The sequence below is a fragment of the Ilyonectria robusta genome (genome assembly GCF_021365365.1).
Source record: "Ilyonectria robusta strain PMI_751 chromosome Unknown BGZ61scaffold_5, whole genome shotgun sequence".
NCBI classification, from domain to species: domain Eukaryota; kingdom Fungi; phylum Ascomycota; class Sordariomycetes; order Hypocreales; family Nectriaceae; genus Ilyonectria; species Ilyonectria robusta.
Window position 1 is genome coordinate 1,147,962 of NW_025764439.1, and position 18,362 is coordinate 1,166,323.

At 51.8% G+C, this 18,362-nt stretch overlaps 4 protein-coding genes across 4 annotated transcripts; 3 read left to right on the top strand and 1 right to left on the bottom strand.

The window, feature by feature from the left end:
- Window positions 1-2,318: 2,318 nt before the first annotated feature.
- BGZ61DRAFT_183796 (cytidine deaminase-like protein) lies at window positions 2,319-3,091 on the bottom strand. The gene has a single exon (XM_046237715.1). The coding sequence runs from the start codon at window positions 2,999-3,001 to the stop codon at window positions 2,498-2,500; it is 504 nt and encodes a 167-aa protein (XP_046107588.1). The 5' UTR covers window positions 3,002-3,091; the 3' UTR covers window positions 2,319-2,497.
- A 169-nt stretch (window positions 3,092-3,260) lies between these two features.
- Window positions 3,261-5,700, top strand: BGZ61DRAFT_345849 (uncharacterized protein; the record flags this gene model as incomplete). The annotated part of the gene is made up of 4 exons (XM_046239827.1): window positions 3,261-3,396; window positions 3,459-4,236; window positions 4,906-5,051; window positions 5,102-5,700. The coding sequence occupies 4 exons, from the start codon at window positions 3,261-3,263 to the stop codon at window positions 5,698-5,700; spliced, it is 1,659 nt and encodes a 552-aa protein (XP_046107589.1).
- Window positions 5,701-7,071: 1,371 nt separating this feature from the next.
- On the top strand, window positions 7,072-9,974 carry BGZ61DRAFT_475163 (endo-1,3(4)-beta-glucanase; the record flags this gene model as incomplete). The annotated part of the gene is made up of 6 exons (XM_046248653.1): window positions 7,072-8,715; window positions 8,769-8,913; window positions 8,964-9,265; window positions 9,321-9,409; window positions 9,474-9,898; window positions 9,958-9,974. The coding sequence occupies 6 exons, from the start codon at window positions 7,072-7,074 to the stop codon at window positions 9,972-9,974; spliced, it is 2,622 nt and encodes an 873-aa protein (XP_046107590.1).
- A 3,714-nt stretch (window positions 9,975-13,688) lies between these two features.
- On the top strand, window positions 13,689-15,342 carry BGZ61DRAFT_345617 (calcium/proton exchanger; the record flags this gene model as incomplete). The annotated part of the gene is made up of 5 exons (XM_046239806.1): window positions 13,689-13,938; window positions 14,051-14,262; window positions 14,324-14,554; window positions 14,611-15,121; window positions 15,182-15,342. 5 exons carry the CDS (start codon window positions 13,689-13,691, stop codon window positions 15,340-15,342), a joined length of 1,365 nt encoding a protein of 454 aa, XP_046107591.1.
- Window positions 15,343-18,362: the final 3,020 nt, after the last annotated feature.

Consider the following 18,362-nt stretch of genomic DNA (forward strand, 5'->3'; position numbering starts at 1 on the left):
TGGAGTCACAGTGACAGAGCACCATGTTTAGTAGCATTTACATGAAATGCTTAGAGAAAGAGGTTGTAGGTACATTTGGATCACAATAATTGAAGGCCGTTTGAAACAACGTCTAGCAGCTTGTCTTGCACTCTGCAAATCGAGTGGTCATTCCCGTCCCAAGTCTGGTGACGTAGCAGGTTTGAGAGACTGTGTTTATCCCAACTCTCAAACACACTCAACTGCTGCCCTGAATCCGAACCAATGTAAGGACGCCATCTTTTCATGAAACTTGGCCTTTCTGTTCTTGCTAGTGCCGGCCGGGAACACAAAAAGACGGCAAGTATTAAGCGACCGCAGGCTGTCTACATGTGACCTCGCACGAGCTGTCTGGGACATCCGAGTTCCGCCAACGACGTTTGTGTAGGAGAGGTGGCCGTTTCAAGTGAAATATAAGTGCTTCCTTGTCGATTCCTTGTGTATTCCCGCCGTGTTGGCGGTTTGAACAGCCCTCACTGGCTCCAGTCCTACGCTGTTTGACCTCCTGATGTTCGAGTGTCTCTACTTGTATCATCAAATGGGGCACAAATATTTGCAGATAGCAATATGAATCTAATCAAGTTCGGCTTCCGACATGAAACAAACCCAATTTACGCTGGAGAATGGGTGCCTTTGATGCCTTCACATAAAATCGCAATGATTCCCCACCAGTTGCTCCCCTCATACCTGCCGACCTTCACACACACACACACACACACACACTCTGCTGCTTTTCACACAACATTTTATTTTAAGTTCCTCATCACTAGCTTTGCGAACTTCAATAACTGCTCCGAGATTATGTGTATATATTGTAGCTCGAAAGCCCTACTAGTACTTCCTGCACCTACAACGTATTCCAGTCCCCAGCAGCCCTAAAAGTCTTCTCAAAAAATCTCTTGACCCGACAATCCCACAGAGAATAAGAGTACCCGTCACTCTTCAACAATTTGCTCAGCCGTTATGTGTTCCGGAGAGAGAGGATACTGGATTTGTCCTTGCAACAAGACGACATGCCCGAACAAGGGTGTAGTCTTTCACCCAGAGATCACTTCTGGACATGTGTGCCATATCGAAGTGGACACTCTTTCGTGGGAAATCTGTACCTGGTGGATTGCCAATGGGCCTCCGGAACAAGTACTCAATCGATATTTGAGGCCGAGCTGTGCGTATTTTTCTTGGTACACCCTCCTAGTACCGGTGCCTATTTGTGAATCTTGCGAGGTTACTTGCCAGGCCAAGAAGGGAGAACAGGCAGGACAGGGCAGTGGCAATATGATATAATCTACCTACCTTTCACGCCGGCGAGAAAAAGGTTGGTGGCTGTTTCTTAACCTCTGGCCTCGTGTTACCGACTTTCAATTGCGCCGGAGAAGTAGAATCAACTTGTTGAATAAATCTACGTCAGTCCGCTAGAGCACCTCGACAGTAGGAAAGTAATGACATAAATCGACCATGAAATGACTTGTTGAATGTTCCTTTGCGGCTGTCTCCTCTCCAGCCATAGGTGAAGAATCTGACACGCCCTCTTCAAAGTAAAAACTATCCACTCGGATAAGAAGAGAACAACTCACTATAAATTGATACATGAGAAACTTATGCTGTGGAATATTTGAAATATGGAAATGCACATACAAAAGCGCCAAATGTCCCATTACTGTCGGGGAGACTGGGTAGAACTTACGTGTCGGCGAATTAAAGGGATATTTGGAAATTTAATGCCAGGGGTGACGTAGCATGAAGATATCTAAGGTGGAAAAGCCAGACTATGTCCCGACTTGTATGGCGTGGGATGTCTGCTACTTAGAGGTGGGCTGCCTTTGTGTTCCGATGAGGCCAACTGCCCCGAGCAAAAACACCTCCAGAGTAAAATGTTTGTCACTGGCAGCTTAGTTAATCTAAAATCCAAAATACTAAGGAAAATACAGTCATTGCTTACAGTGGACGAACCGAGTCACTTTAAAACTGTGCAACAACACCACAAGCTGCCGATACCAGTAAGTGATACAGCGTTCTGCAGACAGTGGTTGCTCATCGGGGGTTGGAGGTTGAATGGGAGGACCGGTTCATGAACGGCAATGGCAATGGCGTGCTGTGCAATTATTGCAAGGAAAGACGGCATATCGTGTCATAGACTGACATCCGGCAATTGGATATTTCCATTTCGCATGTTACAGTCCCAATACAGCGCCCTTCCATTGTTTTGACTTTGGGCAGGAATGTCTGCTCGACAGGCCTAATATACCAATGTATGAAAAAGACCCAGAAATTTAACTAGGGTGTCATAGGGCTGGCTATCAAGCCATCCTGGCAGCCCCAACTGAGACCCAAAAAGGGTGATGGATGGGGAATGGTGGCGGGGCAGCGCTCTAGAGATGATTCCAAGAAACGAGGTCCCCTCGATCTGATTGTGGATCTAGCAAATGACATAGACCACATGTAATTTGGACCACTCATGAATTACCACTTGGAATCCTTCTCAAGCAGCAATGTGCCCTACAGTCGCAACTTTGAGAATCTCTTCCTCCAGGCCGTCGACGTGGTGAACATTGATGCTGGCAGCCTTGAGCATTTGGAGCCCTGTATTCTGGCCAACAAAAGTTTCTGGTTCTAGAACACCCACATAGACTGTGGTGATCCATGAGCTCTGACGCAAAACCCTTTCCACGCATGGAAGCTTGCCACTGAGGCGTTTGAAGCACGGCTCGACGGTGGTGTAAAGAGCATGAGGGCCTTTCATCACATCGGCCAGGCCCTCTTCTGACGTTTTGTGTTCCTCGGCTAGCTTTAGCAGGCAGCACTCCTCAGCATGAGTGTTTCCAGGAAGTTCAAGGGTGTAGCCCTCAGCGAGGACAGCGTTATCGCTGAGCCGGACGATGAGAGCCCCCACGCGGAAATTGGTCGGTTTTGGAGGAGATTTGTCGGCCAAGCTGAGGGCGCGTTGCATGGCGGCCTTGTGGTCCCCGGGTATTATTGAGTCCATGATTGAAGAAGAGTAGGAGACACTATGAGGTTGATGATGTCGAGCTAGTCTTGGAGCGGGGATGTTGGTGGGGGATATTCGTCCGATGTGAGATCTGTGGTCGGTGGTTGCGAACTCCGATGGCCGAGCCACTTAAGCTCCGACCCCACAATCTTCTCCAAGCGCGTGTCGCAACGCGTCTCCAGGCAAGCTGCATTGCTCAAGCTCAAGCTCTACCAACTTCAAACATCACCCAACAACGACTACGACAACAGCCAAAATGTCAGACTACGAAGATGCGATAGAGAGCGAGCCTCCCACCATCGACCCTTACGAGGTCCTCGATCTCGAACGGTCTGCGACTGCCGACCAAGTCAAATCCGCATATCGCAAAGCCGCGCTCAAGAACCATCCAGGTTGGTGTCCTCACATCATCATTTAGCCGTAGGGTGGGCGCGCTGACAAGCTTTTGCAACAGACAAGGTCTCAGAGGACGAGAGAGAAAAGGCAAACGAGAAATTCCAGTCGATCGCCTTCGCCTACGCTATCCTTTCCGACCCTGCCCGACGAAAGCGGTACGACACCACCGGCTCCACGGCCGAGTCGATTGTAGACTCCGAAGGCTTCAACTGGAGCGACTATTATCGCGAGCAATACAAAGACTCGGTATCGGATGATGCGATCGAGAAATTTGCCCAGAAGTACAAGGGTTCGGATGAGGAGAAGGATGACATCCTCATCTCTTACGAGCAATGCGAGGGCAACATGGACCAGCTGTACGAGCAAGTGATTCTGAGCGATGTGCTGGAAGATGATGAGCGATTCCGCAAAATCATTGATGAGGCCATTAAAAGCAATGATGTCCCGCGATTCCCGGCGTACACTCGGGAGTCCAAGAAGCGACGGGAGGCCAGAGTTAAGAAGGCGCGAGCTGAGGCGACCGAAGCGGAGGACTACGCCAAGGAGTTGGGAGTCCACGATAAGTTATTTGGCGACAAGAAGACGAAGAAGAAGGGCAAGGGAAGCTCCGAGAATGACCTGGCGGCGCTGATTCAAAAACGTCAGCAAGACCGATCAGAGAACTTCTTGGATCACTTGACCGAGAAGTACGGCGCTAAAGAACCCAAGAGCAAGAAGGGCAAGAAGCGGGCGGTTGAGGAGGAGCCATCTGAGGAGGCATTCCAAGCAGCTGCTTCGCGACTGAAGACCCCAAAGAGATCGAAGCGGGCAGTGGAGGAAGAACCGTCCGAGGAGGCGTTCCAAGCAGCTTCTTCGCGATTGAGGAGCTCAAAGAGGACGAAGCGCTGAGCATGGGCTGGTGGGTTTGATTCTTAGGAGGATCACGGTGCAACATGGAGCTCGGAGTACAGGCCATGTACGATTTGGCATAGTGGACAATATTCTAGTGATTAAGGGATAATTTATCAAGCAAGTGCGCTTAAGAAAGGTGGGATTTCTTACCCTGTATCAATTAATTGGATCGTACTATTGATAGTGAATTGTCTATCCCAGGCCGTAAGTTTCACATCGTGAATTCTTGGCGGCACTATTCCATTCCATTCGCCTCTCTCAAGTTCTAGCGGGCGTCAGAACGCAGCAGTTTAGGCAGCAATGATACTTGGGCATACCACTGTAGGAAGATATTATCAGCTATTTGATTTTATCTTGTCAAGAATCTCATGTCTCAGGCATGAATGGCGATATCGCAAACCGGAAGCAGGCTCATAAGTGGCACAGGCCGGACTTGTGACGTGGGGTGTGCTAGTGGGGTTGTCCAGCGCCTTCCTCAGCCACAACCTGATCAGCCTTACTCATTAACCATCTTTCACGACGTGTCGCGATAAGTCTCCCATCACAGACTGCCACAACGTCCTCACCCTGACGCATGGGCATGGCAAACCATGGATAGACAACCAAGGAGATAGAACCCGCGATGATGATGCCATGGCCGACCCATCAAAGCCCCAAATCTATCCGCGATACTGCTTCCACCTCGCGCCAACCGTGAATTCCTGGTGCCTCTTGCACGCGACAGACGTGCACGACCTGGAGCAACATGCAGGATTCGAAGGTAATCTGACCCTGAATGACTGTCGCACTCTATTTCTAACTAGAGCCAAGGAGAGAACTTTTACTTCTACAAGAACCTGCCCATAAAATGGGTCCGGATTGTGGGGGTGGTCGTCGCGATTGATGAGTTTGCAGGTTTACGCATATTCACCGTGGATGACAGCAGCGGCGCGTGCATCCAATGTTCTATTACAATCTCCAAAACCACAAAGGAGCCTGAGCATCAGCAGGAAGAAGTGCCCAACATTGAAGTTGGAGACGTTGTGGATACCAAGGGAGGACTATCGGTATTGTGGGAGGAGAGGAGGATCACCATTGAGAAGATGACTGTTTTGAGAAGCACTGCGCAGGAGGTTGCGCTCTGGGAGAAGAGGACCCGATTCCGCACAGAGGTACTTGACAAACCATGGGTGCTTCGGAATCGAGATATTCGCAAGTGCCGCCAGGAGGCCGAACAGAGCGAAGACAAAGCTGAGAGGAAGCGCAAGCGTCTAAAGGCGATGATCGAGGGCCGAGGTCCGGAACAACCGGCAAAGCAGCCATCCGAGCAGCCAAAAGGTTGCAACGAGAAACAGCACACGAAGAGTCTCGATCTCAGGCAGATTCTTCAGCAAGGCGGCGCGGGCAAGTATGATGCGCTGGGGTTATGAGTTGGAGGTGGAGTAGCAGTCTAGCACCGTTAGTGGCATTGCGTGGACAGGTCTAGACTTGGGGACGCGTAACAAGATAAAGAGGATTGTTCAACCGCCACACGGCAATGGCGCATTGTGCCATGTTCTGGAATTCAATTCCCATTCAACGTGACGAGTCTGGGTCAGTCTCACGATGACGGCCCCGCAGTGGGCTTGCCGCATTCGCGAGCCGTGCTTGGAACATTGGCCACGCAGGCTGGTCAACTGAGGAATAATGTCTCAAATCCCTGCAAGGCTGTGCCGCTGATATGGTGAGCAACTGATGTTGAGTAGCAATGGTTGGGTTGTAACAGAGAGAGACATGGGCAGGCTGACTCGAGCTCATGACGGCCGATCAATTCACATTTGTCAACGGCTCCGCATTAACGACGAGGAAAGAAAGCTGAAAAATGCAGCAGGCATCGTATTCTGATGATGGCTCAATAAGTCAATCGCCGAGTGAGGCCGTTGCGACTCTGATGGTGGGCGGGAATCGTCAGATGCGACTTGCTGTTGTTCGATTCGCCCACCTACGATGGCAATTTAATTTGCATAACCCCCTGGCTGGCCCTGAGCAAAAGGGAGCTGTCGGTTGGCGGACGGTTCAATAGTGTCCCAGGCTAACGCCCAACTAGGAGGCAGCTGGACCCTAACGCCCACTCCAGGCTTTCGGGGCTGCGAGGCTGTGGAGAAGCTGTGCCCCTTTGGACTTCGTCCCACTCGCGACCCTGCGTTGGCGCCTCCCACCACATGTCGCCGAGACGCCATCTGGAATGTGGAAGTTGCGCTGATCGAGGTTGAACGCTGGCTTCGATCGCAGCTTCCAGCAGCCTGGCCACGGGACTGGCTAGAAGACGCACCGGACCACACTACGGGACTATCAACGGCATCTTGCCCAACCACCCACGCGCTCCCCTGTCTCTGCTTCACACCATCCACCAACATTCCTCGCCTGCAGCCAATCCTCCTCCTCGTCTTCGTCCTAGCCCTGTGGATTTCCCATCAGTGCCATCCTGGTCGCGCATCGTTGCCGGCATCGAGCTATTGCTTTTTGGGCTCGGTGCCTTGATTCCCGGCTAGCCAGGTAAGGAACTCGCCGCCCTCCCGCAGCCCAAGACACCTTCATTTCTCGACGCGGCAAGCCCTCTAGCCTCATCAGTGTGTGTGGCCTGGAACTAGTGGAACGGTTTTGAGTGGCACATCTAGTCTGAGGCGTGACCCTGCGCGGAACTATTTGAACCATGGATCCCCCTACTCTACATCTGCGATTCTTCAAGAGAGTTCTTGTCAGTTTCGTTCAGGTTGCAGCTCTCGATCCGGAGAGCCTCACCCTCCCCTCTCTTCCCCACCATGAAGTCTTACTCTCTTCCAGTCTGGCTGTTCTGGCTAACCAAAGCTCAAGCGTTGACCATTCCCGGTCCCGTTGAGCCCAACGTCGGCTCTGGACAAGGCTCTCACGCCGAGTACAGACGCGACGGCCAATACAAGCGCAACGTCGAGACATCCGATTACCTGTCCACCTACGGCACAGAAGACATTATCCCCGTCACTGAGACTGTCAGCGTTACCACCAGCTCCGCTCCTACTGGCGCCGTCGAGATCCTCCCCTCTCTTGAAGACGTCGAGCCTCAAACCACCGGTATCGTTATCACTAAAATTGAAGCTTCCGGAGACAAAAAGGACGGCCCCCTTCTTACGCCGTACATCCCTAAGCCCACGTCGCTCCTCCAACCTGTCACGACTGTTTCCGAGGCAAAGCGAGCTGAGGAAACCAGCAACGAGCTGATCAAGATGTCCGAAAATTCGGAAAGGAGATACTTCGCTAGGGCCGACGCCGACATCTTCGCAAAACCCATCGGCACTGCTGCACCACCCTCCGTCATCTCCCAGCGGACGGATCACCCAGTTCCTCGCTTGGGCATCACCAAGAACGGACCTCTTCAGACCAACAAATTCTACTCCAACTTCTTCCTTGGCGACCAAATCCAGCCGACCTTCACTTTCCCCTACTCTGTTGCATGGGCGGGTGGCACTGGCGCAGCTGCCAGCTGGGGTCTCGCCATTTCTCACATTGCGGTGAGCCAGAGAACATTTGGACCGATCCAGTATAACAATGCTGCGGAATTCTATATCAACCCTGTTGGCATTCAGTCCATGATCATCTCCTGCAAGGGGTTGGCCAACAAGACCACCCTGAGTTTGGACTCCGTCACACCATACTCGGCCAGAGTCATCCTTCGGAAGGACAGCAGCTCACAACCCGCCATCAAGTTCCCCCTAGTTCAGGGAATGCAATTCGTTACCGCCCAGTTTACCGGCGCCACCCCCATGATCCAGTCCGCCGTCTACTTCAAGAGTATGACTCGAGTGACCAAGGACCCCAAGACCAATGTGGCCAAGTACAACTTTATCCTCGAGGATGGCACGACCTGGCGCCTGTATGCGTACAACACGAAGGGGGATGCATTGAGCTTGACAGTTGTTAACAACGGCTTGGCTCAATCTTCCAAGGCTTTTTACGGCACTATCCAGATCGCCAAGGATCCCAAGCAGACCAGCTCGGAGAAATCGCTCGATGACGGTGCTGGTATCTACCCAAGCACCCTCACCCTCAAGGGCTCTGTTTCCGGAGCGGCGGGTACCTACAAATTCAACTTTGTCCGAAATGGCCACTCGACTGGAAACCTGTACATGCACGCGCTACCGCACCATGTTGCGACTTTTGATGCGGACACCAAGAGCCGCCTTGTCCCGACCGTCAAGATGCAGACAACGACCAAAGGCCTGACCACTTTGGTCAAGGGGACTACCTGGACCATGACTGAGCCGAATATGCCTATTACCATGGGCTTGACCCCTTGGAGTACCACGAAGGGTGTCCGCAAGACCCTCTCTGCCTCGGCCAAGGCTGCCATCAAGGCTGTGGCCCAAGTTGAGATTTCGCAAGACATGGGCGCACAGACGAACCTAGAATCGATGTACTTCAGTGGGAAGGTGAGTTGGGACAGCTGTACCGAGTTTAAGGAGAGTTGACTAATGTGTTTCAGGCCCTCGCCAAATTTGGCCAAATCATCTACGTCCTCAACGAGATGTTGGGTGAGGCTGGTCTGGCTCAAGCTGGCCTCACGAAGCTCAAGACAGCCTTCAGCGTCTTTGTTTCCAATAAGCAGAAGTATCCTCTGGTCTACGAGAGTAAGCAAATGACACTACAAAACAAGTAGTTTGATAGACACTAACAACAGCAGGTGCTTGGGGTGGAGTGGTCTCCAGTGCGACCTATAAAACCGGCGACTCTGGACTTGACTTTGGCAACACCTACTACAACGATCACCACTTCCATTACGGCTATCATGTTCTGGCTGCTGCCTACATCGCCAAATATGACAAGACCTGGCTTGCTGCGAACAGGGCCTGGGTTGAGATGCTGATCCGAGATTACGCGAACCCGAGTACTTCCGACCCCTACTTCCCGGCTTCTCGAAGCTTTGATTGGTATCACGGCCACAGTTGGGCCACTGGACTGTTCGCTCAATGGGACGGCAAGGTAAGTTGTGCTTGGTGTCATTAGTTGCCTACGGCATCCACTGACTAGCCGATAGAATCAAGAATCCAGCTCCGAGGATGTCATGGCCATGCACGCGATCAAGTCATGGGGTCAGGTCGTTGGTGATAGTACCATGGTTGCACGGTAAGCTCATGCACTAAGTGCAGTTCGAAGTTGAGAGTGCATTTCTAACGGCGAGACTTGACAGAGCGAACCTTCAACTGGCTATCCAAGCACGGACTTTGAGCCAACACTATCTTTACACTTCCGACAACGTACAGCAGCCTAAGAATTTTATCGGGAACAAGGTCGCTGGTATTGTTTTCGAGAACAAGATCCATCACACAACGTTCTTCAGCAGCGACATCGAAGCGATCCAGGGCATTCACATGATCCCGGTTGGAGCGCCAAGCATGTACACCCGGCCAAAGACATTTGTTCAGCAGGAATGGGATGCCTACTTCAGCAACGGCCGCATTGACAAGATTGACAATGCTTGGAAGAGCATTATCTATGCCAGTTACGCGACGGTCAACCCCAAGACGGCCTGGAATTATTTCAACTCGTCGACTTTCAACACCAACAACATTGATGGTGGAGCGTCGCAGACGTGGTACATGGCGTACGCTGCAGGTGAGTGAAATTGAGGAAATGGAGATCGCATTGACATGAACCATGCTAACGGTTTGCAGCTCTGGGTAGTATCTAAGCTGATACCAGCAATCTCACTATGTGGCACGTGAGCAGTCCAGACACAAGACTTTGGCCAATGGCTCCGTGACACATGTGAGCGTGGGCGGATAATCACTGCCGAGGATATTGCACCAATTTTGGAAAGTTGACATACGCATCGACATCAGCATCCTCAGCAAGCATTGTGTTTTGGGCATTAGCGGTTAACATTGGCACGTGGAAGAGATAAGGACGTGAGAAGCGGGATAGAAGGTCGGCATGGGTGGATTTGGATGCGATACCTCGGGGGCAGTTTGTTGCCTTGTACATTTGGAGATAATTGGGTTCCATGGGACTACACTGCGTCGGCGTTAAAGGGGATGGGAAGACTAGAAAGCACCCGCCGACTACACATTCATGCACACCTACCATGGTTTTTTTCCTTTACTCAGTTGTATACTTTGTAAAGTACGTTAGATCCTACCTTACCTACCTATGAAGCAGTGAGACGAGCCGAAAATCAGAAAATTACAGAATCAGATTACAGCAGGATAGACAACTAGGCTTGCCGGTCGTCCAATCAAACCTGGCTCTCAGGACAAGCTGTCTCAGAGGAGATTGTTTTGGAGATTACGTGGTTGCTAATATCTTGGCAATATGAACACGGTACTGACGGTGCTTGGGCTTGAAGAGGGAGATGGAGACAAGACATATGAGCACATTCCCGAACATCCGGCGGAATGGCTGCAGAGCGGGAAGTCCTGGCCAACCACTAGTGGAGGGTGACATGACGGAGGATGAGGCGGAGGATGGAGCAATGCCACAGGCTGAGTGACAGACAGCCCAAAGATCGGCGTCAGGGTTACGACGATTCGATTGCCAAGGCAGGGCGAAAATGAGGCAAAAAAAAAAAAAAACACTGCCCTGGGATTGGGTTTATGGGTCTTATCGGTGGAGTGCCAAGCGTCATTCCCGGTTTTTTGGGTGGAGTGGTTAATATTGAGGGGAGCGGTGCGTGGCTGTGGGTTGACGAGTTTTTTACTATGTAGTAAGCGATTGATGGAACCAGGGGATGAATGTGGCCATTGCTATTGAACCGTGCAATGGCTCCAACTTTTGTGATGTTGGTTGTGATATCATTATCATTTGGAGACAAGAAGGGGACATGGTGTTAAAGTGGTTTTGGATGAAGCTGCTATCGATAAGGTTGCCAGGGTGCCGCAGCAGGGTGCATGGTTGGCCCTTGTTCCTTGCTGCGGCAGCAGAGCGGTAGAGAGCTTGCGTGTGACATCGTTACCCCGGGCAGGGAGAGCTCAGCCAACATTGCTTCATACGCCGGGAGCGTTTAGGGAGTTGTTCCAGAGCCAGGATTGGAGGGGGAGTGGAAGCGGGCTCACCGGAATGGCGCAGGTGGTGATGAATCTCGCGTGGTTGGGAAGTCTTGGTGATCGGCCGAAAGTACTCCGTATACTCGGTAATGACGATGTTGATTGATTACATGGCTTAGGTCATGACGCTCAACCATGCAGCGATACGACGGCTAGTTGCGAACGAGATTCAAGCTTCACATTCCCGAGTCGGCAATTGGGGGCGATTGGGGGGCTACCTACACGTGGGCCGGTTGTCCCCTTTGTGCTTCCGCGTAAAAAAAATAAGCTTTTAGTTGGTCCCAAGGCCAAGAAACTGCGCCATGACTGGGAGTTGAAATTGACTCGGCCAGCGGAAGAAACAAGGCCACACGATGTGGCACCCTGTTCTGAAGCTTGTAAGCTTGCGAGCTTGTTCGGAGCTTGTGCCCGGCCACCGTCTGCTGAGCCACCGCCCTTTGTGAGCTGCTTCCACTTCCAGTACTTCCAGAGCGCTTTACCAATCGTCATCGTCAATAGTCCCACTGCCGCAAGAGTGACCACAGGGCCCCTTGTCGCTTCACTCTCACTGCCCGACCATGACTGGCCTGTCAGCCAACCTGACAGTGACACAGTGACACACCCCTGCTGCTGCGTTGCTATGGATGTCTGTCTTTGCGGGGTGGCGCCAGCGCGGGTTGAGCGGTAGGTCGATTGTTATGGATGATGCCCGCTCAGGCTCAGGTGTGGCCGGCGAAACCTGAGGTCTCTGAGGAGACGGACGGGGACCTCGGGAACGGTGGGCTCGGGTGTCATCGCCGGGGAGCATGGGCTGAGCAAGCGGCCATGGCCATCGCATCGCACAGATAATGAATGACATGCATACCTACGTAGTAGGTAGTTACACTCCGGTTCAGCAGCGCCCGCGCGGCGACACACGACGAGCTCTCCACACTGGCCGCGCACATGGCTGACTGACGCAGCACAGTGGACGCAGCGGGCGTGCAGCAGTAGGTAGGGAGGTACTTCCAAAGTACCTAACGACTCGGGCATACGCAGGCGGGAAGTGCAAGTCTTGGCTCCCGTCCCTTGTGCCAAGGCGAGAGGCCCAGGCCCGCCCACGGCGACCTGCAGCACGGTGTGGGGGAGGAGGAGGCCTCCCACACTGAACAGCCGGCCTCGCGGTCACGCTCGACACACCTCAGCTCCTTCAACATCGAATCCCAGCTACGCCATCGCAATCGCAGACCCGCGATACCGACCCCGATTGATTGCAATCGCAAGGCTGTGCAATCGTACAAGGAAGCAATAGCGCCAGAGTGCGTCCGAGACCAGCCTGAACCAGCGCCCACTGCCCTTCCATTGGGCTACCCCTTCGTCCACTCCTTGCTGTGCCGTTTGACCCCCCCTCCTGGCGAGCCGTGTTTGGCATTTTACCGGCCATCCGGGTCTCAGCAGCTGTCCAAAAAGAGATCGTCATTGCCGCCAAGTGACCACCATCGCCGTTTACTGCCACAGTCAGGAACCGCCGAGCCTCGATTAGCTATGGTCTGTAAGTATTGGACTTTTGTTCCCCTTCGCCTCCTTCGCCTCCTTCGTCTGTCCCTTGGCGTTTCTTGATGGTCCATCCCAAATCCAAAACCCACGCTGGGAATCAAGTCGAGATTAGCTCCTCAACCACGCCACACACATCCCAAACTCTTCCCTCCCACCCTTTTCCCTTCCTCTCGGGTGCCACCCGAATGCCCGCCTCAGAAACACAAGACACACAGCTTGCATACCTTGCTCGCCTTGCCTACTTCTGGGCTACATACTCGACTCTCCACACCGACCAAGTGAACGGGTGAAGATCCAAAGTGTGCTAGGCGTCAAGCTACCCCTACCCGATCGTGGAAGTCACAAAGTAGTCGACAAGCTACTGCTGCTACCACATCCCGACCTTTGTGACTAGCTCTACCTTGATTGTGGCCCCCCTCCCTTTAGCTTTTCTGCACATTTCATTCCTTGACCTCCCCTTCGATCTTTTTTCGATCTTTTCTTCGTTTCCCTTTCCTCACACACATATCCGTCTTGGCCTCCCCCAACCAGCGTCCCAGCAATCCCGAAACAAGGACCCTGCCGAGAAGACTCGTCCAAGAACCAAAACAGAAACACAAGCGCCGAGGGTCCCCTCCACAACATCCTGGCACCCCAGTCACGCCGTCGCAATTCCTCGACCTGGTCCAGACACAATCCATAATCCCTGTTCTTTACTACCCGCTTGCTTGCCTGTCCTACACTTGCTCTCTCGCCGCCTCGCCGTCTCGCCCGTCCCACCCGAGAACCATCCAAAGCTGACCATGCCGGCGCCTTGATTCGCTCCATCAACAGCTCTTCCATCTTTCAACCTTTCAATCCGACGCACAATGTCGAACAAATCTAGTCATCTGCCAGACGAGACTGCGCCGCTCCTCAACGGCGAGACTTCGTCAGGCGCCTACGGCCACGCCCACAATGCCAACGGCAACGGCAATGGCCACCTCCACGTCCGCCACGGCACTGGTGCCCTCATGTTTTTCTTCGATTCCAAACGCACTCCCGGTCTCAACAACGAGAATCTCGTCCTGCGGAGCCTCGCCTACATGTGGCATGTTACCAAGATCACCTTGTTGAGCAGTACGTTTTGCGCCGCCCCCAAACTATACCTATCTACCCTGGGAGCTTCCCATGAGCTCCATGCCTATGCGGCCATCCAAACCACGGCTAACACTGTCTTTCCTCTGCGCAGACTATGTCAACTTCCTCCTCATCATGGTGCCCATCGGCATTGTGGCCGGTAAGCTGGAATGGAGCCCGACTGCCGTCTTCACTCTTAACTTCTTCGCCATCATCCCTCTCGCTGCCGTGCTTTCGTTTGCGACCGAGGAAATCTCCATCAAGCTGGGTGAAACCTTGGGTGGATTGCTCAACGCCACCTTCGGAAATGCCGTCGAATTGATTGTGCGCCTATACTCTACTCTTGCTACGAATTTGGGAACTTGGGCCGCTGACTGTTGAATAGGTCAGCATTGTTGCGCTAAAGGACAACCAGATTGAAGTCGTCCAGGCCTCTATGCTGGGATCTATTCTCTCCAACCTGCTTCTGGTTATGGGAATGTGCTTCCTCCTGGGCGGTCTTCTTCACCGTGGCGAGTCTGGTAATGGCACGGAGCAGACCTTTTCTTCTGCCACTGCCCAGACCACTTGTTCCATGATGACTCTGGCCTCGGCTTCGCTCATTATTCCCGCTGCTGTATGTCATCTGAGTCCTCGCTCTCAATCTCGTGGATGTGGACTAATTTCCCTTAGCTCTACGCTGTTCTTGACCAGAATGGCTCCGAAGACAAGATGAAGAGCGTTCTCACCCTCTCGCGCGGAACCGCCATTATTCTCCTCTTGCTCTACGTCTTGTACCTCATTTTCCAACTTCGCACCCACAGCAACTTGTTCGATGCCGAGAACCAGGATGGAGAGGAGCACGAACCCGAGGAACCCATGATGGGGCCCATTGCTGCCGGAGCCGTTCTCGTCGTCACTACGATCCTTGTCGCCATTTGCGCCGATTATCTCGTTGGGAGCATTGACCCGTTGGTTGAGACAGCGGGCATCAGCAAGGCTTTCATTGGTCTGATTTTGATTCCGATTGTGGGTAATGCCGCTGAGCATGTCACTGCTGTCGTGGTTGCGGCCCGAGACAAGATGGACCTGGCTATGGGTGTTGCCATTGGCTCCAGCATCCAGATTGCTCTCCTTGTTACTCCTTTCCTCGTCATCGTCGGTTGGATCATTGGCCGTGACATGTCTCTCCACTTCGAGACCTGTAAGTCCACGTTTCATCTTCTTCTTCCTGCGCCACGGTGCTAACGTTGCTTCTTCACAGTCCAGACCGTCGCCTTCGCCGTTTCGGTTCTCGTTGTCACCTACACTGTCCAAGATGGCAAGTCCAACTACCTCGAGGGCGCCATGCTCCTCGGCCTCTACTCCATCATCGCCCTCGCATTCTACGCCACCCCCAGCGATGCCATTAAGAGCGGCTTCTAAGGCATTTCTGCCAATATAATCGCCTTAAACATCGCGATTTTCCTCCTTACACCAGTCACTCGGTCCTTACAGGACCACTCGATACGATACGTTGAAGTAGCTATTGCTACTTAGTAACATGCGCAGCGTGGTCTGTGCGGGAACCAGGTCGCATCACACGACCATATATCCAAGACAAACTCCATCCGGTTCTACCCGTGCTAATTTCTTTGGTTCATTTTTCGTCCGTGTATTAGTAGGAGAGGAAGGTATGCTGCGCAGGACCAGCAGACAAAGGACGGGAATGGGAAGGTAGGTAGAGAGGAGTGTTTGATGAGTGATCGGCGAGGATCAAAAGGATCGATAACGTTGCTTTGCGTATTCACGCCCGTGTTTTCATTATGTCAAAAATATTCGGAATGTCTCATCGAAGTACGCCTCTGATTGCGCGTGTTTTTGGTTTCCTTTTCTCTTTGTATATCGTTGGGGCTGCAAAGTCGGGAAGTGGGAAGACAAGAGATCAATAAGAAAAGAAGACGTTAGTTCTAAAAAGGGCTTGAAAGCGTGGGCCAGATTGTTTGGCTGCTTGTCTCCGTACGTATCTATCTAGTCAAGAAAAGCTTCTTTGAATAAATCGTCGCCGTCGAAGTAAACATGTCAATTGTGTCTGCTCGTTTCCGTTGCTCTGATCCAGGAGAATGGACGAGCTAGAATCATTACAAGTGTGACAGGCAAAACGACCGTTTCCCTGTAATGCCTTGACCTTCACAGATGACGTGTCGTCCCAGTATTTCTTTCTTTGTATTTGTGGCTTCTTTTTTCCTTTTCAGCCAAAATCCAAAGAGAAGTGAGGCGGCTGCCGGCCGAAACCCCGCACCAAAGCCCGACGTTAGGGCTACCGTGCAGAACATGTGCAACTAAGCTATTGCATCACGAGGCAACCGGCCAAAGCTGCACATAACACGACAGAGTCTGACTTGCAGCACTAGAGCCGTCCGCAGGTACACAAGTGCATGGAGTATCAGTCATGATAGGCAAACGGCGGGTTTCCGGTCAAGGCTTAGCGGTTGGGATTATTCAGGCTGCAAGGCTCAAAGACGGGGCTCTAGGCGTCCTTTGGCTCTTCTTTGTCAAGGTGACAGCTACCACCAACCGCACCGAGGAAGCCTCACGCGTGTGACAAAGGATGACTTTGGCTCTTAGTGTTTTGAGCAGGGGTTTGATTTTGAATGGCTGCAGTGACGTAGTGAACCGGGGTGTTGATTCCGTAGTATGATCTAGAAAATTTAGAGCAAAGTTGCGAACGCCAGGAACAGGGGGTGTACATATGAGCTACATAGCCGATTTGAGTTGAAAGGGCTCAACAGAAAGCTTATCAAATAAAGGACCAGGTATTTCACTTCATGTTTGTATGGGTCTAGTTAGGTTATTTGACGACGTGCATGCCTTTACCACGTCTCCGTGAGCTCTCTGGTGCCACGCCACTGTTCTGTGGCTCATAAACAACCTTCATCTTCACCAACTCTAGTTATATCGTAACTTAACCATCCCCAGACGACTTGCCGCTCCTATCTAAAGCGGGGGCGAGTACTAAAGTGACTTTACCATCGCCTGTGTGCTTCTAACCGCCTTCCAGTGATATGGTGCCGGGGTTGAATGGGCGAGGCTTACTGGCGAAACTCCAAGAAAATGGGCAACTTGCCTGGCAAATCGTTTATCCAGTTCTAGACTCTGATCGATGATAGCGAGGAGATGGTTCTCCACGGCTTGAATTTTAGACGAGAACAGCGGGAGTAGGTGCTCGCAAAACCGTTGAACGTAGACTTTGGCCAGCAATTTGCGATCAGCTCCGGCCTGTTTCCCATCCAGGCTACGGAGGGCCCTTTCAAAAGTCTCGTCCAAGCGCTAGCAACACTACATCCCTGTACCCTGTCAGTTACCTGAGATATATAGAGGTTGTGATAGCATCCCCAAGCTATCCCCTAATATTCTGTAGCTTCAGTGGTATTAGGGGCTGCTGGCCAGGATCTAGTGGATGATAGTGTGCTGTAATCTGCTATCTTTTAGGGCTTATAAGAAGTAGGAATTACTTTATGTACTTAGTCTAATTGTGATTGGCTGATTAGGAATCGTTGCTTTTTCTTGGGACAAGACTTTTGAAAGGGCCCTCCGTATGGTGCCCAATGTTTAAGTGCTTGTGCTTGCCCTCCACATGTGGAACTCGTATTTTGCATTGGAATCCTCAGCCGTTGCGCCTTTCCACATGGGCTCTACAATCCAATGTTCGCAATCTTCCGTGCATCTTTACACCCGGAGTTATAACAGTCCCTACCAAAGAATGGAGACATGTTGTAGATGGCATCGCTTACGATAATTGGTGCTCAGGAAAATGCGAGGCCGAAAAAACGGAAATTGATAAACACCGACAGAAAAGCTCGAACCACAGAAGGACACTTATCCGGAGATCTCATATTAGTCTCTGTGGCGTGTTGGGGAAGTTTGGGGAACCTTTCCATGAATCTAATCGAGTTTGGAGAGATCCTTTGATCCCTGGTAACATGCTGGATGACAGAATTGTGAATGTCGTTTCGGAGCTGTCGACCCTTCTAATAAATCTCATCGTCGGTCAATTAGTCGACACCTTAGTTCTAGCGTACAAGAGCGTTCAGCTCGAGGGCAGTCTGTTTCCAGCGGTTGCACACGTCGCTAGCCTGCTTTTTTTTTTGTCTGGAGAGGATTGGTTCTGTCTCTTGTAATTCGAGTCTGATCTTAGTTCCAGTTTCGCTATCATTGTTTCCTGGAATGGTTATAAGATCTGAGATGGACGGCTACTAGGTCGCTAGGCATCTGAACGCGGTGTATAGAACTAGAGACCAATCCAGGCCCATCAAAGTATAACCGGGCTTTGCGTGGGAGGTAGCCAACTTAGCAAGTAGATCAGAACAAGTGTCCCATTATGTTAATGTTCGATCCTTAGAGTAACAGATCACATAGCAAGACTGATAACACTTGAGCAGCCTGCAAGCACCCAAACATTAATT